The sequence below is a fragment of the Amphiura filiformis genome, chromosome 11 (genome assembly GCF_039555335.1).
Source record: "Amphiura filiformis chromosome 11, Afil_fr2py, whole genome shotgun sequence".
NCBI classification, from domain to species: Eukaryota; Metazoa; Echinodermata; class Ophiuroidea; order Amphilepidida; family Amphiuridae; genus Amphiura; species Amphiura filiformis.
Genome location: NC_092638.1, coordinates 31,196,872 through 31,216,836, shown reverse-complemented (window position 1 = coordinate 31,216,836; position 19,965 = coordinate 31,196,872). Strand labels below are relative to the sequence as shown.

The 19,965-nt window shown below is 35.2% G+C and overlaps 1 protein-coding gene across 1 annotated transcript in view; it reads left to right on the top strand.

Annotated features, from left to right (window-relative positions):
• The window catches only part of LOC140164729 (uncharacterized), a 49,063-nt gene extending 34,121 nt beyond the window's left edge, over nucleotides 1–14,942 (top strand). Inside the window, 2 exon segments of the mRNA XM_072188086.1 lie at nucleotides 12,891–13,091; nucleotides 14,690–14,942. Of these exon segments, the coding sequence (XP_072044187.1) occupies nucleotides 12,891–13,091; nucleotides 14,690–14,873 (385 nt within the window). The 3' untranslated portion in view covers nucleotides 14,874–14,942.
• Nucleotides 14,943–19,965: the final 5,023 nt, after the last annotated feature.

Genomic DNA, 19,965 nt, shown 5'->3' with positions numbered 1-19,965 from the left:
TGACACCACCTGCATTACATTCCAGATGTTAAATCTACATGATATGCAAAATTTGAGGAAAAACGAACGAGTCCGTTTTATTTTAGGGCCATTTGTCTATAACTGGTCTTTACATCCCTAGTAAAAATATTAACCTCAGGTAACTCTGTAAACTCTGTCCAGAGCTCTGTCCAGAGTAAAGAACAATGGGTTACAGAGTTTGTCCGGAGACAGTACAGAGAAAAAACTCAGGAACTTGGATCAGTATTACAAAAGAAACTCAGGCATCTCAGGAACTTGCTGGAGTATTCCAGAGAAACTCAGTGACATAACTGTCAACAGTTATACATCATCCATTGTCCTCTATACAATACATGGCCAACTTCCTCCTCCCACTTCTCCACCCACTTTATACTTTACTTGTTCCACAATAGGCACTTATTGATTACCTATGAACCACTATGTATCTCCATTTAGTGCTCTATATCAGAAAAGTTGACTTTCCTGTCTGCCTGTAGCATTCAAGTTGTAACTGTTTTAAGTTGATATTTTTTGACAGTTCCAAGTTGATATTTTTACCTACTTCAATTTGATATTTTTAACTGTTTCAATTTTAATTTTTTACCTTTCATGTTGATATTTATTACTTGTTTTCTACAGTTGATATTTTTTACCTGTTATAAGTTGACAGTTTTATTATTTCAAGCTGTTATTTAATTAGGTAAAAAAAAAGGTTTGTCTCAGGGCGCATTTGTAAAATCGCATGCATTTGAATTTGAAAAATTGCAGATTTTTTTTTCCAAAATACCATAAAAATACCAAGTCGGGAATTTAGAAAAAAAAAAATCGCATTTCGCATTTGTTTTCAAACAACTTGTGAGATTTGAGACAAACCTTTTTTTTTGCCTTACCTATTTCAAGAATAAAATTTTGGACCTTTTTGTCCTGACTTGGCATACTATCCCGATGAATTTTTTTTTTTTTTTTTTTTTTATTTATTAGATATATATTGTTAGGTTTCCTTACTGGACAAAAACTAAAGAGCCACAATCCATTGAAGACAAGCTATACATGTATCATGGGTTACTAAATAGGCTTTCATTTATTAAGTCATACAGACAGGGACAGTAGAATACGGTTCCTGATAGATCATGCTGTTTCATGTCCACACTCAACATACATGTGCTTGAGTAGTTGTGGTTAACACAGGCCTATCATTTATAAGCTTGTCTTCCAATTTATCAGCTTAATTATTACATGCAATAGTACATAAGACCGAGTAAAATATTAACATGTTTCCTGTCCCCTCCCATTTATGCTAAATTCAAAGCCAAATGTGGGTATTCCGGTATTTACACCCATCTTTTGATAAAAAAATGAAAATAAAAATAAAAAGCCTTTCCTCCTTTTTTTTTCAGAAACCCGGATGAGAAACATTTGTACTACTAATTTAGTATACCTGAAAATCATATTTATTATATTTCACAAATCAGGATAATGCATCTTTATATAGAAAATATATTTTTGTGTGTTGTTATTTTCATGCCTGCATGCCCACTCATGAAATTCATGAAAATGCTTGCTTAGGTCACTAGCATAGAAAGTTAGTAATGCATCTACTAAAATCTCACAAAACATATAATATGAAAAAGCAAGTGTGAGAGTAATTTGAAAATTAGGTAAAACATAAATTCAATTCAGAAACATAATTTTGGAAATACAAACTGTTGTAACATTATATAATATCAAAAAGGAGAATGCGGCCTCGGACTTTTTATTAGACATACAATATTCATATTGTATGTAACATATCTACGGTATTTAATCTATTGCCATTCTATTTCCAGTAATGTTTAAGTTCTAACGAATGTTTGATGACGTAAAATTGATATGTTACATACAATATTGTAAGTCTAAAGCATATTGCTTTAAACCTCACTCACAACTTGAATACAAATTTCCTACAGGTATATTGCAATGGGTTTGCATGGGTCAAGTAATTAGACATGGTGTGGCACAAAATACAAAGGTGACCACTTAAGTTTGCTTTTTAAACTTATGCAATAATCAATTATATTGGACCAATTTTGTACATGTATGCACTTGGTGTCTGCATGTTGATGGATGTTGGACTGATATCATAAAGGCCTATATATTTTGTTTTTTATTTTCAATTTCAGTTCAAGCAAATAGGCCAGATTATTTTTGTTGTAAATTCTGCTTTGAAGTAAATATTGATTAAAGTTGATCAACTAACCCGAAATATAATAAAGTGATAGTAGAGCTGTCATCCCTTACATAATTACGCAATCATCCAGAATAAAAATGTGTGTATGTGTACCGGATGGGTGTGTGCAATTGGTTTCACAATATACCAAATGACCCTATTGACACTTAGAATAAAATTTCAAGAAAACAATATTGAAATATATGTGGCATTTTCCAATATTATTATTTTTATTATTATTGATATTAAATCTACTTGTTAAGGGTAGACGAGGTATTGTTGGTCGAAGCAACCTAAAAATCGATTTTCATTATCTAGATCAATATATTATTGAAAAATAACACCTTGATGTTTTGCAAAAGTTCATTCTACAAATCGTATACTTTGCAAACTTGCTTAATTTATTGTTGTTAATGAGTTATGTACGTTTTACAAAAGTGTTGTTGTTTCAGCCCTCTTTACAACGTAACTCAAGAACCGCAGCACCTATAAAAATATATCTGTGATATTTTAATTCTTCTACACACTCACTATGAATTGAGCAATGCAGTTTTTGCCAAAGCTCACTACCATTCGTAAGATGCTGTGAACTACCAAATCACAACAGTTTAAAATAATTAATAACCTTAAAATGAATGATTGATCATAATTGAAATGTTTTGAGCATAAGTCAAAAACTATAATTCTGTCCTCTGTGTTGTGTCTGAACTTGAGTCAAGTTTTTAGAAGCGAATTTTAATTCTACAATTCCTTCCTTTTTTTCAGTTATTTTTTTGTCATTTTCAGTTCAAGCAAATGGGTCAGATTATTTTCTTTTGTAAATTCTGCTTTGAAGTAAATATTGATTAAAGTTGATCAAGTAACCCGAAATATATTAAAGTAATAGTACAGCTATCATCCCTTACATAATTACACAATCATCCAGCATAAAAATTGGGAATTTGTTAGGATTTTCATTCTTTTGAGGGAGTACTGCACACACCCATCAGCAGACATGCCGCCAACTTTGAAATCCAGATTTCCATACTCAGAAGAACAAAATTCTGTATTTTGCACCCTAAACCCGTATTTTTCAAATATGTACCTGCCAACTCCAAAGTGGAACACATAATTGCGAAGGAGCACTTGTGCGAAGGAGCACTTGTGCGACCGAGCACGTAACGGCGGGGTTCAGGGGCTCGCCTTATGAATTTGCAATCAAATTTGGCAATGAAAGAAACATTCCACCTAAGTAATAAATCAATACAGAAAGATGCTTCCTTTACAAGTTATCACTCATTGAAAGTGCTACTTTGCTATACTTTGCATGGAAAGCGCCATCTTAAAGTCGTCATATTTCCTTAATCACATGACTGATCAATCTGATTTTCAGATATGTGATGCACAGTTGAAAATTAATTATTAAAAGATTTGGTGACCTCAGTCGACCTTTGACCTTGTATGTGACCTTTGACCTCACAAAATTGGATAAAGTATGTAGAGGAAACAAACTGATATATTTCTGGAAACAATTGGTTTTGTTACTTCTGATGTATAGAAGCATGCTTTGTTAAAACTTTCCAAGTTCAGAAAATCATTGATCATCATCATCATCATCATCATTATAGTATCAATTGGTAGGCCTAACATCGGGTTTTGTTCATGTATTCCAAAAAAAAAATTAAACAGGTTAATGTCAATGTCAATTAGAAGACTGTACTGGGTAGGCCTATATAGTAGAGAGTCTAAGCATGGTTTAAGAAAAATATTACAAATATTACAAATATTAATGTGCCACTGGTGCACCATTGAGAAAACAAAGTCGGAAAGCATCTTGCAGACTTGTTCTTTTGCAGACCTAAATAGTGAACTAAACACCTCCTTCTTTAATGTGCATGCATGGTGCGAAAGTCGGAAGTAAAAGTAGGCCGGAAACCTTCTTGTAGGATAGTTAACTAAATACCTTCAGAAGACATAGCATTAGGTGGTTAATAAAAAAATATTAATGTGCATTAAAAAAATCTGCAAGTCAGGAGAAGATTATTTCGGAAACCATATTTTAGACCTTTTAAATATTTCTTTAATGTGCATGCATCATGCATGGTGCGAAAGTCGGAAGTAAAAGGAGGTCGGAAATTTTCTTGTAGGCCCTATGCTTATTTGCACCAAGAGTAAAACTAAATACCTTCAGAAGACATAGCATTAGGCGGTCAAAAAAAATATTAATGTGCATGAAAAATCTGCAACTTAGTCAGAAGAAAATTATTGCGGAAACCATCTTGTAGGCATATTAAATACCGTATTTCTATTTAATGTGCATGCGCTGCATGGTGCGAAAGTCGGAAGTAAAAGGAGGTCGGAAACCATCTTAATGCTTATTCTTTTGCACCAATAGAGCTAAACAGTTAACTAAACATGCTAAATACCTTCAGAAGACATAACATATACTAGCATTAGGTGAATAATATTAATGCGCATGAAAAATCTGCAAGTCAGAAGAAAATGATTTCGGAAAGCAGCGTGTAGGCCTATTAAATAATATTTTTTTAATGTGCATGCGTCATCGAAAGTCGAGAGAAAAACGATGTAGGCAACCACTTTATCAGACCAAGAAAGTGGTCAAATGATATCAGTAATTCAGGCGGTAGTCTAATCTTGCAGCTGTTTATCTTTTTAAGACACAACATTTATTATTTTGGTCAAAATTCTGGAATTCCGGGTTTGTTTTTTTTTGGGTGACCGTGCTACCGTATTTTTCATGTTTTACCGTACTAAATACGGTGAAATAATAGCCTTCGGGACTGTTGAATAATTGTTTGTTCAGGAAGAAGGAAACATAAAAATAAAGGACAGAAAAACAAACACAAAGAGACTTGTAATGATATCCATATCAACTTTTAGCGTAAGCCTATTTTGCTAGTACATGTACATTTTGCAATTCCCTAGATAAATTTAAAGATGATAAAACTGTAAGACTTTAATAAAATTTCCATGATCCCTTTATTATGCAAGTCCTTAAATTTACATTTAAAATTATAATATTTTCTAAAGGTTTAACCCGGGGTTTTAGCTTGAATTACAAGATTTTGTCATTAAAGATTTTTCGAGTCCAGAAATATACTGTTTTCCACAAGAGGGGCCTACATGATAGGCACATCTGGATCTTTGCATTTATTTCAACACAAACAGAGTATACTCCCATGCATTTAGAATGTTTAGGCATTATACTCTGTTGTTGGTCATGTTTACAGAGATACTCCGTCAGATTTGGGCTACATGCCAGAGCTCACTGGGCGTATTCTTTTGTTCTTGCTCCGTTATTGACGGAGGTCTGTCAAATAAGCCACCATAGGAATACACATAATGGTTGAGAGACTCCGTTAATTTGGGCTCTCTGTGGGTGGAATCTTTTGTTTCTTGACGGAGGACTGCCGGAGCATGCCGGAGTATCAGTGGCATGGTTCCTGAGTGGGAAGGGGGAAAGTAAAATGCGAAAATTTTTCAAATCTGGGGCAGTAAAAGTTGTCCTATATATGGTAGGCCTATATATATATATTAGGAGCTAAAATAACCGAAAATTTGAAGTCGACAGTCGTTTATGCCCCATTCGCCCTTAGTTACTAGTCTCAGGTTTTATGCAATAACAGTTCGTACATTTACGGTCGGAACTTAACCAAAAGATGGTGACTCTTTCTGGACTCATGTAGGCCTATTTGCAATTTTAAATTAACACGCCCGCAGAACCCTGGCTGGATGACTCGACTAGATAATGGTACTCATTTATCATGCATGTGGTCGTCAAATCTTGACTTTATTGAGCCTGTTTCCATCGGAGTTTATTATGGGACCAACACTGATCGTGTCAACGGTTTTGTGTCACGGTCAAAAACTCATCTCTTTTTTCCTCAATGAATTAGGTTAGTAGCGTGTAACATGTATTAATGATGGATGTTTGAGATGATGCTGTACTGCTGCCGTATAGGCCTAATATCAAGTTATTTTAAGTCTAAATGGAAGCAAACTTGAGTCATCATTATAGAAATCTTATAGTATACCCCTACTAATCATATGAGTCTGAAAACTGAAGTTGGTGTTTTTACTTCAACCTTTTCATGCTTATCACTTGACCTTAAGTATGTATTGGCTTTGACTGCTATATAAGCCTATAATTATACGATCGATAAATAAACCCTGGGAAACAAACCAGAAACGTTTTGTTCAGCGTTCTATAGTATAAGTTATACTATATACTTTCACTGAGTCTCGGTCTCAATATTACAGCCTACAGTTCTGTTAAACATTGTTAAAAGACCGTGGTATTTTTAATTAATTGTTTGGTCAGGTAGACGGAAAAGTCAAAATCAAGACAAAAATAAAATAAAATAAAAGAGAGAGAGAAAGTGTTGGCCTTTGCTAGTTCATCTCCCATACCATGAATACCCTATAAATTAGAAAGTTATATTTTTAAAGGTGACAAAACTAGGTTTTAAAAAATACGATCACTTTAGAATTATGCAAGTCCTTAAATTTGTACTTCAAATTGTAATCTTTTTAAACGTGGATTGTAAGCTTTTGTCATTCAAGTCTAAGACCGCGGGTCTGAAAAATACTTTAAAACGTTTCGAGTACAGAAATAATCTTCTTTTTTGTAAGAGGGCTAGATATAATAGGCCTATATACTCCTTTTCTCTGGTTTTTTGCATTTCAACACAATCAGTATGAGTATACTTATTTAGCATGTTTAGGCTCCAACTATTATACTATGTTTGTTGGTCGTCATATTTACAGAGATACTCCGTCAGATTTGGGCTACATGCCGGAGCTCACTGGGCGTATTCTTTTGTTCTTGCTCCGTTATTAACGGAGCTCTGTCAAATAAGCCACCATAGGAATACGCACAATGGTTGAGAGACTCCGTTAATTTGGGCTCTCTGTGGGTGGAATCTTTTGTTTCTTGACGGAGGACTGCCGGAGCATGCCGGAGTATGACGGAGCTGCAGTGGCATGGTTCCGATCGAGAAGTTTGAGAAAGAGCCTCGATCAGAGTGGGAAGGGAAGGGAGCTCAGTTTTGTAAAATTCGACTTATTTTTAAATTTGGGGCAGTATAGGTATAGGCCTCGGGTATAAGTCAAGAGATGTGAGCACATTTTCCACCACTTTTGATTCTTTAAACCTTTACAGCAAAATTTTCACCCGACTTTTTCGCACGCACGCTCAATTAATATTTTTGTTTAACCCTTTAACATATATAAGCTAACATGTTTAACTGACTTTAAAGTCAATAAATATCATTTTAATATAAGTTTAAGTCAACGGTCGCAGAAAAACTATAGTAAAATCCTGTGTCGTTTTGTCCCCTGACTCTTTCTGGATTCATAGTCCCAATTTTAAAATAAAAAGTCCTAAGAGCCCCGGCTGGATGACCCGTCTAAATAATGGTACTAATTTAACATGCCTATGGTCAAAATCTTGAATCTTTATTGAGAACATGTTTCCATGCCCAAAATTGATTAATTTTGGCCCATTATCGGACCGCCAGCATGCTGATCGTGTTGTGGTTTGCGTTAAAAAACTCATCTCATCTTTCCTCAATGAATATTACCCTAAGAAGTATGTAATGTGCATTAATTAACGATGACGTTTGAGATGATGTTGGACTGCTGCTGTATATATCAAGTTATGTTAAGTCTAAATGGAAGCATATGAAATTCTTACATATGTCGTATAGGCCTAATATCAATTTATGTAAAGTCTAAACATGCTAAATGGAAGCAAACTTTGGTCATATGAAAATCTTATACTAATCATTGTCTGACGTCATATGCAATGGTCAAAGGTCACAGATCCTTAAATGTAGTTGCTGGACGGCTGTTCTTTTTTTCAAGAAAACTTTATTTTAAAAAAGCTCTATCTCATGACACAGTTCATATAATTATAAGCGGCTCAGTTGTCAAGTTATGAGCCTTTAAACATGTTAAAGTTGACGCTTTCACTTTTCACACATTTCATGCACTTTAAAGTGACAGTTCCTTAAACACTGACAGGTCCTTAGATGGCATTTCTTTGTAAAATCCTCCATATTTTTTTCAGGAAAGCTTTATTTTAAAAGTCTCTATCCCATGATGCAGTTCAAATGTACGCAGGTGGCTCAGTTTTCAAGTTATGAGCCTTTAAAGTTGGTGCTTTTACTTGAACCTTTTCATGTATTATAAATCCTCCTTATATGGACTTAGTTCCTACTGACGGTTCCCTAAATGGGGCTGTCAGACAGCGAAGCTCTGTCCATTTTTTTCAAGAAAGCTTTATTTTAAAAATCTCTATCCCATGATGCATTTCAAATATACGCAGGTGGCTCAGTTTTCAAGTTATGAGCCTTTAAAGTTGGTGCTTTTACTTGAACCTTTTCATGTATTAAAAATCCTCCTTATATGGACTTACATGTAGTTCCTACTGAAGGTTCCTTAAATGGGGCTGTCAGACGGCGAAGCTCTGTCTATTTTTTTTTTCAGGAAAGCTTATCCCATGATGCAGTTCATATGTATTCAGATGGCTCAGTTTTGTTACGAGCCTTTAAAGCTGGTGCTTTTGCTTCAACCTTATTTTCATGTAATAAAAATCCTCCATATGGACTTAGTTCCTACTGACGGTTCCTTAAATGGGGCTGTCAGACGGCGAAGCTCTGTCTATTTTTTTTTCAGGAAAGCTTATTTTTAAAATCTCTATCCCATGATGCATTTCAAATATACGCAGGTGGCTCAGTTTTCCAGTTATGAGCCTTTAAAGTTGGTGCTTTTACTTGAACCTTTTCATGTATTAAAAATCCTCCTTATATGGACTTAGTTCCTACTGACGGTTCCTTAAATGGGGCTGTCAGACAGCGGAGCTCTGTCCATTTTTTTCAAGAAAGCTTTATTTTTAAAATCTCTATCCCATGATGCATTTCAAATATACGCAGGTGGCTCAGTTTTCAAGTTATGAGCCTTTAAAGTTGGTGCTTTTACTTGAACCTTTTCATGTATTAAAAATCCTCCTTATATGGACTTAGTTCCTACTGAAGGTTCCTTAAATGGGGCTGTCAGACGGCGAAGCTCTGTCTATTTTTTTTTCTTTCAGGAAAGCTTATCCCATGATGCAGTTCATATGTATTCAGATGGCTCAGTTTTGTTACGAGCCTTTAAAGCTGGTGCTTTTGCTTCAACCTTATTTTCATGTAATAAAAATCCTCCATATGGACTTAGTTCCTACTGACGGTTCCTTAAATGGGGCTGTCAGACGGCGAAGCTCTGTCAATTTTTTTCAAGAAAGCTTTATTTTTAAAATCTCTATCCCATGATGCATTTCAAATATACGCAGGTGGCTCAGTTTTCAAGTTATGAGCCTTTAAAGTTGGTGCTTTTACTTGAACCTTTTCATGTATTAAAATTCTCCTTATATGGACTTAGTTCCTACTGACGGTTCCTTAAATGGGGCTGTCAGACGGCGAAGCTCTGTCCATTTGTTTCAAGTAAGCTTTATTTTTAAAATCTCTATCCCATGGTACATTTCAAATATACGCAGGTGGCTCAGTTTTCAAGTTATGAGCCTTTAAAGTTGGTGCTTTTACTTGAACCTTTTCATGTATTAAAAATCCTCCTTATATGGACTTAGTTCCTACTGACGGTTCCTTAAATGGGGCTGTCAGACGGCGAAGCTCTGTCAATTTTTTTCAAGAAAGCTTTATTTTTAAAATCTCTATCCCATGATGCATTTCAAATTTATGCAGGTGGCTCAGTTTTCAAGTTATGAGCCTTTAAAGTTGGTGCTTTTACTTGAACCTTTTCATGTATTAAAATCCTCCTTATATGGACTTAGTTCCTACTGACGGTTCCTTAAATGGGGCTGTCAGACGGCGAAGCTCTGTCCATTTGTTTCAAGTAAGCTTTATTTTTAAAATCTCTATCCCATGGTACATTTCAAATATACGCAGGTGGCTCAGTTTTCAAGTTATGAGCCTTTAAAGTTGGTGCTTTTATTTGAATCTTTTCATGTATTAAAAATCCTCCTATATGGACTTAGTTCCTACTGACGGTTCCTTAAATGGGGCTGTCAGACAGCGTAAGCTCTGTTCATTTTTTTTTCAAGAAAGCTTTATTTTAAAATCTCTATCCCATGATGCAGGTCATATGTATTCAGATAGCTCAGCTTTCAAGTTACGACCCTTTAAAGTTGGTGCTTTTGCTTCAACCTTTTTATGTATTTTTTTTTATACATCCTTCATATAAACTTATTCCTGTATAATTTCAACTTCTGTATTGATAAAATACCTCCCCATTGCTAGCGTTGATTTCATTTAATGAACTGCACATTATAATTCTTAGGAAGGCAATAAGACACTATGAACCCTATTTAGCTATTGATAGTGATATTTAAGAAGAAAGTTCTTATCTTTCTGGTATAAAAAACCTCTGAAACATCCTTTGCCATCTTTTTCTTGTTAAACATGTTAAAGTTTCTCTTCTTGGAAATAATTTATAACCCCACTACATGTATATCAAAAGGTATATGAAGCCAAGTTTAATGCTGCATGAGAGCAAACCTAATGTGATTTAATATTTTTCAAAGTTTTAGGGGCCTGAGCTTTCGATCCTAGCAGGATCTTTATCAAAGGCAGAGTGACAAGACAACACACAAACATGCATAGGAAAAAGAAATTAGCAAGACAATAGAAGACATAAGTGTTTCTTGGGAAATATCAATAGGGGCAGGAAGTGGGATGTCATGAATGGAAGTAAGAGGGACAAGGATATGAATGAAGACAATGGGCTGAATAGAAATATGAAAATGAATGGCAACTACATGAACAAATTACAAAATGATAGATGTAAATAGGAAATAAAAACTAAAATAATAAAGTGGAGGAAAAATATATAAAAAATAAAAAATAATTGGGAAAAAAAATTGGGAGGGGGGGGCAAAATATTATGATGATTAATAGCTACTTTTCAAGCTTTACTGTTTGATTTTGTTAGACTTAGTTCCCACCAACAGTGTTCTCTGTGGGGCTGTTGGACAGCGAAGGAAATGGCTTTTGGCATTAAGCTTACAGAAATTACTGTCCAATCTTTATACAATAATAATTGATAATGAATAATACTGCTAATTAATATAGATCTATAAAAAAAATGCCTATATGATTTCATAAATATTGTGTCTCGTGATATATTATTTTCATTTAGTATTATTGATATTCATAATATTATGAATGTAGTAAAATTAATATTTATCACTTTATTACATTCATTTCATTTCAAACAAATTGTCATAGCAGTATAAAGAAAACTTAAATGCAACAATTTTACAATACACATTACGGATTAAAGTACATTTAAGTACATCAAAATCATTAAGATTAATATATTTACTCAGAGAAGATGTACTATAATAAAAATCTGTTACTACATTCCATGTATTAAGAATTAAATTAATACATACCCTGAACTCTTTGAACACTGAGTGTTTCAAGTTGAACAGCAATGTTGCCAATGTAAATGATGCATGCAACTGAAGATCATTATCCCTCTACATGTGAAGATCATTAGAATATCACTATTATAGAGCTCATTGGATCATGAAAGACCATGAAGACCTCATGAACACTACCACACAGCACAGGGCATCAATAAACATTGCTGGGTTTTAAAGCATTGAAATAGTTTCATGTACTATTTCCATGGTTAAAGCATCCACACACCTTTATTGATTAAACAGTACTTGAGACCAGTGATTGACAGCATGTGTTACTGAGCTTATTGTTAAGCATTTAATGATTGACATTTGGTAGGCTCTGGTGTTTACCTGAGCTCAGGTAGGACTCTGGCCTGAGTTTCCAGTGAATATGCCTGAGTATGCCTGAGTTTTCTTTTGAAATTATGTTTCTCTTGCTGGAAACCTGAGTTTCCAGAGGATACTGCTCCGGACAAACTCTGTATGAACTCTGGCATTAGTCCGGAACATGGAACAAGAGCTAAATTATTTTTGTTAGGGATGTAGCACTATGGAGAGAGTGCCCGTTGAGGGCGCTATAACTCCCATTTTAGGAACAAAAATGTGATTTAAAAAAACGGACACGTGCGAATTTTTTAAAATTTTCAGAGTATGTAGTATGAACATGTAGAAATATAATCAAGTAGTTGCCCTACCTGCTCTTCTCCGAAAAAATAAAAATAAAAAGTCCTATACCTCAATGATAATGAAACCTAGGTGATAACATGGTCTATGAAGTTAATAATTGGGCTTTATTGATGAATTACTTTGTTGACAACTTGCTGATGTCGAATCTTGAGATTTGATGATTGTCAACAATAAAAATTCTTCTTGACAACAGCCCTAATTTTGGGGTATCAATACAAATGAGGCATGAAATTTTGCAGAACAACACTTGGGTTTGTCTTTGTTATTTTAGTTTTATTATTAGATGCATATATTTTTAGTTATATATCTCGTAATGGAGGGGGGGGTAATTACTTTATGTGAAGTGTTTAGTTTAGGGATTAAATCAAAACTCCACCGGCGGTTGACTGCTGGTTCCCGTCTGGTTTCCCTTGTTCTAAACTATGGAAACCGGACAGAACCGGGCCAGTCGAGTTTCGATTTCATCCCTTAACAAGTTCCTGTAGATATACTGGAGCAGGTCCATTAATGCATTGCTTTCGGTTGCTTCTCCAGGTATACAACTTCCAAACTTCAGCTTCATTGTTCAGCAGCGTCAGGTGCAAGCTGCACGGTGTATAACACTGCTTTATCTGGAAATGAGACGGATGACAACAGTACTAATAGCAACAACACTTCTTGGGTCCAGTCTTTCATTATAACCAGTACTGTTACATTTACCAAAGTACCAGCTCAGGAACCAACGCCTCTTAACTTGTAAGTATTCTTAAAGATCTTATTCTTATTGTGTCCACACATGCTATAATGAGTCTCATCTCAAGTCGAGAGTAACACATGTTGGATCTTGCAGTGGTAGATTCGAATCGGTGCATTTACATGTTTGTGCCGCTAGCGTACGGACAAATTGCGCCTTCTACGCGTCAGTGTACGCCCTGCCGGATTCGATTAGCGTGTAGGATTCGAATCTGCCACTGTGAAATCCAACATGGCATTACACTCACCTCAAGACAAGACAGACAGATCTTTTAGCAGTATCATTGTTCTCTTCCATGAGAACTACCTGCCGATTGGCCAAAAAGAAGTTTTTATTATCAATTGGCCCAATCAGCAACATTGTTAGAATAATTTCACCACACAAAAAAATTGGGGTGAATTATTTGCAAAAGCTTCATTCTGATTGGTGATTAAAGTGAAGATATCATGTAATTGACCAATCAGAGGCAATGTTAGATTGGCAGGTGGTGCTCAGGGGGTTAAGGTCCTCATCAGCTTTGCATTCTTGCTCCATTAGAGGACATCTCAATAGGTGCCCCTTAATTTTTTGGATTTTTAAACTTACTCACACAAGCTATCTGAAAACTTACTCAGAAATTTTCATGACAAATCCAAGTTTACTTCCTCTGTTGTGACTGCTGGTTGAAGTGCTCTATGGTTTGCGGTTCAGTGCCACAATATGCAGGTCACATCTTTGGTGTTTAGATATTCCCCACTTAAAGAGAGTTGAGGCATTTCCGTTCAGCCTAGTTTGAGTTGGCACCAGGGGTAAGTTCTTCTTTGGCACTTACTGACATGGATGTTGTTGATGACAGGTTGGCTAGCTTCTCCTCCCATAAAGCAACTGTAGTACCTTCAGCTTCTTTCAAGTGTAAAAGATGAACTGATATCATCACCCTTGAAACATAGTATTCTGTGATTATTATGCCCAAATCTTAACATATCATCCTATTCCGAACCCCAAATGTGACCTTCCACCATGAATGAGCTGTAATGTTGCCAGAGCTTGTTTTGAGATAATTGCCCAATGACGGTGGCTCAGTGGTTACGGCCTTGGACTCATAATCTGAGAGCTTGAGGCGCTTTGCCTCGCTTGCCTCACCCCACCCAGGTGCAATGGGAAGCTGTTAGGGGTAGTCACAGTAGTTGTACTGATGGACCCTGCGCCACTTGTAGGCTGCAAACGTGGTTCCGACATATTCTAATGACGGCGAATAAATGTAAAGTGCTTTGAGGCTGTTTACGGCATAAAGCGCTATATAAATATCTACATTTTATTTTGTTTCAAAAAACAATAGAAAACAAAGGATTTTTGATGATATTTCCATTTAAACAATGCCTGGAAAATTGTGGAATCCAGGAAGCTCATTTACATTGAAATTTTTCTTCCCAAGAAATGCATTAAGAAATTGTGGGAAATATTGCTACTTTTCTAGGAAATTTATCTTATCTTCCCCAGAAATAGATATATTTTTATATCCAAGCCTGTCCATAACAATATCTCCATTTTACCCCCATGATAATACATATATTCTGTAATATCACTTACGTTGTTTTATTATTGTGCTCTCATTTTACAGGTATCGTATCGGTAACTCTGATGGTCTGTGCCTACAAAACATATGCTGGAATAGTGCATTTTATCCCTTTAAAAGAGAATTTAAGGGGGACAACTTTGAGTATGTTTTAGGGGTCACTATGCTAAGTGTTTTCTTCAGTATGGGATATCTAGCAGTAGCTCAACCATGGGTGCATTTACCTTGAAGTCTTTCATCTATACACCCTTGCATGGGTTTGGTGATTTGCATGGTGTGGTTGCAAGTGTGGTTGCAAGTGTGGTAGCCAATTTGGGTGACCACCACCACAGTATATGGATAAGGAAGGTTGCTGAAAGTGGATGGATGCAGGCCTCAAGGTTATCGAGCAGGGCTTGAATTGGCACTTGGCCACTTCAAATTAGACAATTCCAGGTGAAATCCATACAGCCCTTATGAAACACATGACAAATCACCCCTTACACAGGGGATGTAGATTTCAAATGGAGTCACTTATTCAGGTAACCCCATTTGAAGTTCACGCTCCCTGTGTGGGATATTAAGGTTCATGTCTTCCATAGGGGGTGTATGGATTTCAACTGGAATAGCCCATTGTTTCTGGCAAGTTGTAACACAGCTTTTACTTGCCCGTATGTCTGGTTGTAACTTCTGAAATTAAATATCAGAAGGTGGAATGATATGTGACAACTAATTGGCAAGGCTAGATGAATTGCTGATGGGGTATAGGCAAAATAACTCATTCTCGATTATGAGAGGATGTACCTTCTGCATCAGCTTACTTTTCATAGAATAACACGATCGCACGACTTACATGGTCATTGTCTAGCAAGGACCGTGTGATTGGTCAATTCTCAAAAGCTGTGTTTGCTCCGTAAGCCTCAGTCTTGGCGTAGTACGCTTGACGCAAATACCTGTGCGTACCCAAGTTGGCTCTCATGATCTAGAATTAGATATTTTGCCTATAGTGTGAACCACAGCAACTGGTCCAATGTAGGCCAGTGCGAGATTCAGCAGAAGTCCTTGATTGTCACGTACGTAGGATACAGAATAAATAATTATACTTTAAAACAATGTGTATTGTTGTTTATTCCGTATCCTACATGAGAAGTTGGGTACCCAATAATACATGGAGTAGTGGTTCATGTTATAGGATCCAAAAACTGTGTGAGCTTTCAGATGTGTTTGATCAGTTTGTTACAAGGGTAACATAAGGTATTTTAATGAAATACAATGGGCTATTCCAGTTGAAATCCATAAACCCCCTATGGAAGATATGACCTTTATCTTCCACATAGGGAGTGTGAATTTCAAATGGAGTTAACTGAACTACAGGCCTTGCCGTCTAGATTTCAAAGGCGAGTGGTCAATCGCTCGGTACCTTGATGCTAGGCGAGTAATCGAATCACTCGCTAGTGATCGAATCACTCGCTAGTGATCGAATCACTCGCTAGTGGTCGAATCACTCTCTAGGTCTGAAAGAGCAATCAGTATGACACACTTACGCGCTGCTGATATCCTGTCTTTCAGAAATCAAGACTAGTTTATTACGATAAATTGAATACATTGGAAGTGCTAAAATTTTCATTCATTTTGGGTGATTCGCAGCGAGCGATATTTATTGTCTATGGTGAGTGGAAAATCGCCGCTAGAAATCTAGTTTATGAAGGTGGCGAAGCGAGAGCGATCGCTCGCCTCAAACGGCAAGGCCTGGAACTAGTGACTCCATTTGAAATCTACACCCCCTTTGTGGAAGATTAAGGTTGTGGCTTTCATAAGGGGCATATGTGTTTCAACTGGAATAGCCCACTGTATAAGCTAAGTAAGGAAATGAAACCTGCTTAATTATGCCAAGGAAAACAGAAGAATCGTTTTTCTTTAATCATGGTTTTGATTATTTACATGTGTTCTTTTTACATGCTTTGTACAACTTATGACTAAAACATTTGTTATTACACTTAGTTATTTTTAAGAATAAACACTCAGGAATGTATAAAATCTGACCAATATTTGTGATATGATCAAGCAAAATCAGTCGGAAGTCGGAAATATTGATTTTAAGGTATAGCCAAGCAAAGGAAATATTTCCTTTTGTTTCCTATTGTTTTTCCTATTGTTTTTGAAACTATTTAACTGTTCATATCTTTTGGACTGGTTGCCCAATTTCAATGGAGGTTTTTGCAAAATGTAGCTTTGCAAATGCTTTTTACAATCCAATATTAATAAGAAACTGAAAATTGAAATGACCGATTTCGGACTGATTATAAGATCACGTTGTCTTGTCAGACAGCAATATTATTTAGGCCTATATCAGACTTCTGAGTGGATGATAAATCTGTGTATTGCAGTGTGTCTTTAAAGTACTCGGATGTATGTGTACATGCATAAATATCTCTGATCAGCTGTACACTCAAAGTTAGGTCAAATTTAATTTAATTTTACCAAGTCATTCTGATAAAAATAAATGGTTCATAGAAAAATATTGCTTTTGTCTTCAACTTGTGCAATATTTTTTTATCTCATGCAATTGATTATTGCACTCAAGCCATTCAATATTACATTAATATGTGACACGGTCTGGTACATGGAGGCCAAAGGTGGCAAATTTGAATTTGAGATAAAGCAAAAAACAATAAAATACATACGAAGATAGACATAACAAAACTTTAGAACCATGTATATAGACCTTTGGTATATGCCAGCCGTAAGTTTGTAAAAGGTAATAATAATAATAACTTAGTTTTCAAAAATGCCTACTTTGTCCACCATAGACCAGATTGTGTCAAATATTATTACTATGTGCATTGTGTACATACATTAAAATTGTACAAGTCTGTTATGTACATATAAATATTGTACAAATTTTACAATCTGAGAGATCAGAATAAACTACAAAATAAACAAAAAATATTGTTGCACCAATTGTATATCTTTAAAATAATTGTTATATTTGTCCAAATTTACATAAGCAAAATGTGGTTAGAGTTACACTTTCATTCGGCAAAAAAAAAATGTTTGCTTGCCCTCCAGTGGGATTTTTTGAACGGTTCGGTAGGTCGGAAAAACTACTCTATTGGCCAGGCATTAGCAATGAGCATTGGTCATGTGGGAAGATAAATCAATACTTCAGACCGTCAATACGCATGACACACCATAGAAATAAAAGGCAAGGTAAAGGAGACAATCCTGTATAAGCAGTGATCGGAGTGCCCATCTCTTTCATTGGCGATTGGGCCAGACTCCTCCATGTAATGTTGCTAAATAGGGGGATTGCTACACCTCCTCTACAGCGAGTCTGTTATTTTCCCAGCATTTAAGAATGCAGGTACCCATTTAAACACCTGAGTGGAGAGGAGTAATCGAGATGAAGTGCCTTACTCAAGGGCACAACACGATGGCGTCGCCGGGGCTCGAACCCGCAACCTTCCAATTATGAGTCAGTGCCCGTTCCACAAGGCCACCATGCTCCCTAGAAATAGATTCACTTAAGGGATCCAAAATGAGCGTTTATTATGCTTTCGACAGTATTTTTTGTGGGACATGAGAGCACCTCAGACCTGTCGAATTGCATTCTGAATACTGAAGCATGTCTTTCTGATATCAAATAATTTTCTTTTTTTTTTTAAATCACAATACAATACAAATTTTATGACAAATTATAAAAATTTGATATTTTTCAAATTTTTGATATATAACAGTCCTCGGTAAATTATATAAATCTAATGATATATTCTTAAAGTGTATGTAGCAGGAGGAAAAGCCGACGGTCAATTGAAAATTTTGACCTTTCATATTGAAGATATGGATTTTTTTCCAAAAAGACCTAATTTTTTTTTTTGTGTTTTGGGAAAAAAATCCATATCTTCAATAATGAAAGGTCAAAATTTTCAATTGATCGTCGGCTTTTCATCCCACCTACATACACTTTTAAGTATAAATCATCAGATTTATAAAGTTTACTTCAAGTACTGTTAAATATCAAAAATATCAATTTTAATGATTTGCCATAAAATGTGTATTAAATGGCTAATTTCATAAAATCAAAATTATTTGATATCAGAATGACATTCTTCGATTCAGAATGCAATTCGATATGTCTGATGTGCTCTAATGTCCCAAAATAAATACTGTCCAAACGCTCATACCCCAGCCCTTAAGGTGACTGAATACTTAACAGGCATAAGACGCAAACATTTATTAGAAACATGGATGCCAGAATGGACACTTATGAAATGTTATATGAGTTTGATTTTCTTAAGAAAATGTTGTTGGCCAGATTTAGCTTTGAAAAAAATTTTAGACATAGAAAAAAGTAATAAAAACCATTAAAATTATTAACTAAAACTAAAATAAAAATTAAGGGCTGACCCTGATTTTGGCCAATTTTGGGTGGGTTGGTGGAGGGCAAACAAACAAATTTTTTTTTTTTTTTTTTTCAAAGACAGTGATAAGATTCAGAGTGAAGTAAGAAGTAATATGTGATGCGATCAAGCAAAATCAGTCGGAACTCGGAAATAGTGATTATGAGATATAGCCATCTTTTGTTTCCTGTTGTTTTGGAAACTCTTTAACTGCTCATATCTTTGGAACTGGTTGTTCAATTTCAATGGTGTTTTCTGCAAAATCCAGATTTGTAAATGATTTTTACTATTCTATAAGAAACTGAAAATTTAATATTTCCGAGTTCCGACTGATTTTGCTTGATCGCATCACATATATGCACATAATATTAAATGAACTGTTCATGCAGAACAGTCATAATTGATAGTGTCCATACAGAGTAGCTTCTTAGATTTCAGCACGGTTTTGGTCCAGTTCACTCCCTCACTAAGCTGGAAACTCTTCAGCAGAGCTAAATTTCGGATGAAGGCTTTATATATAATATAGGGCCAGAGATGCCAATCTTCCGATTTAAATCGGAATTCCGATTTTTTTGTATTTTTCCAAAAAAATCAGATTTTCTAAAAAAATTTAAAATTTTTTTTTTTTTTTTTTTTTTTAATTTTCAAAAATAATTACTTGTTATTCAAGGTTGGAAACCATAGAAATACTGCTATTTAAAAAAAAAAATTGCCAATTTTATTTTACAAAGTTGGATAAAGTTGTACATTTTGATTACTTTTGCTTCTATTGAACAGTCAGGAACACATTGAATTAATATACATTGCTAGCTGTTCAGTAGAAGTAAAAGTAATTAAAATGTACAACTTTATCCAACTTTGTAAAATAAAATTGGCAATTTTTTTGTTTTTGAAGTAGCAGTATTTCTATGGTTTCCAACATTAAATAACAAGTAATTTAGG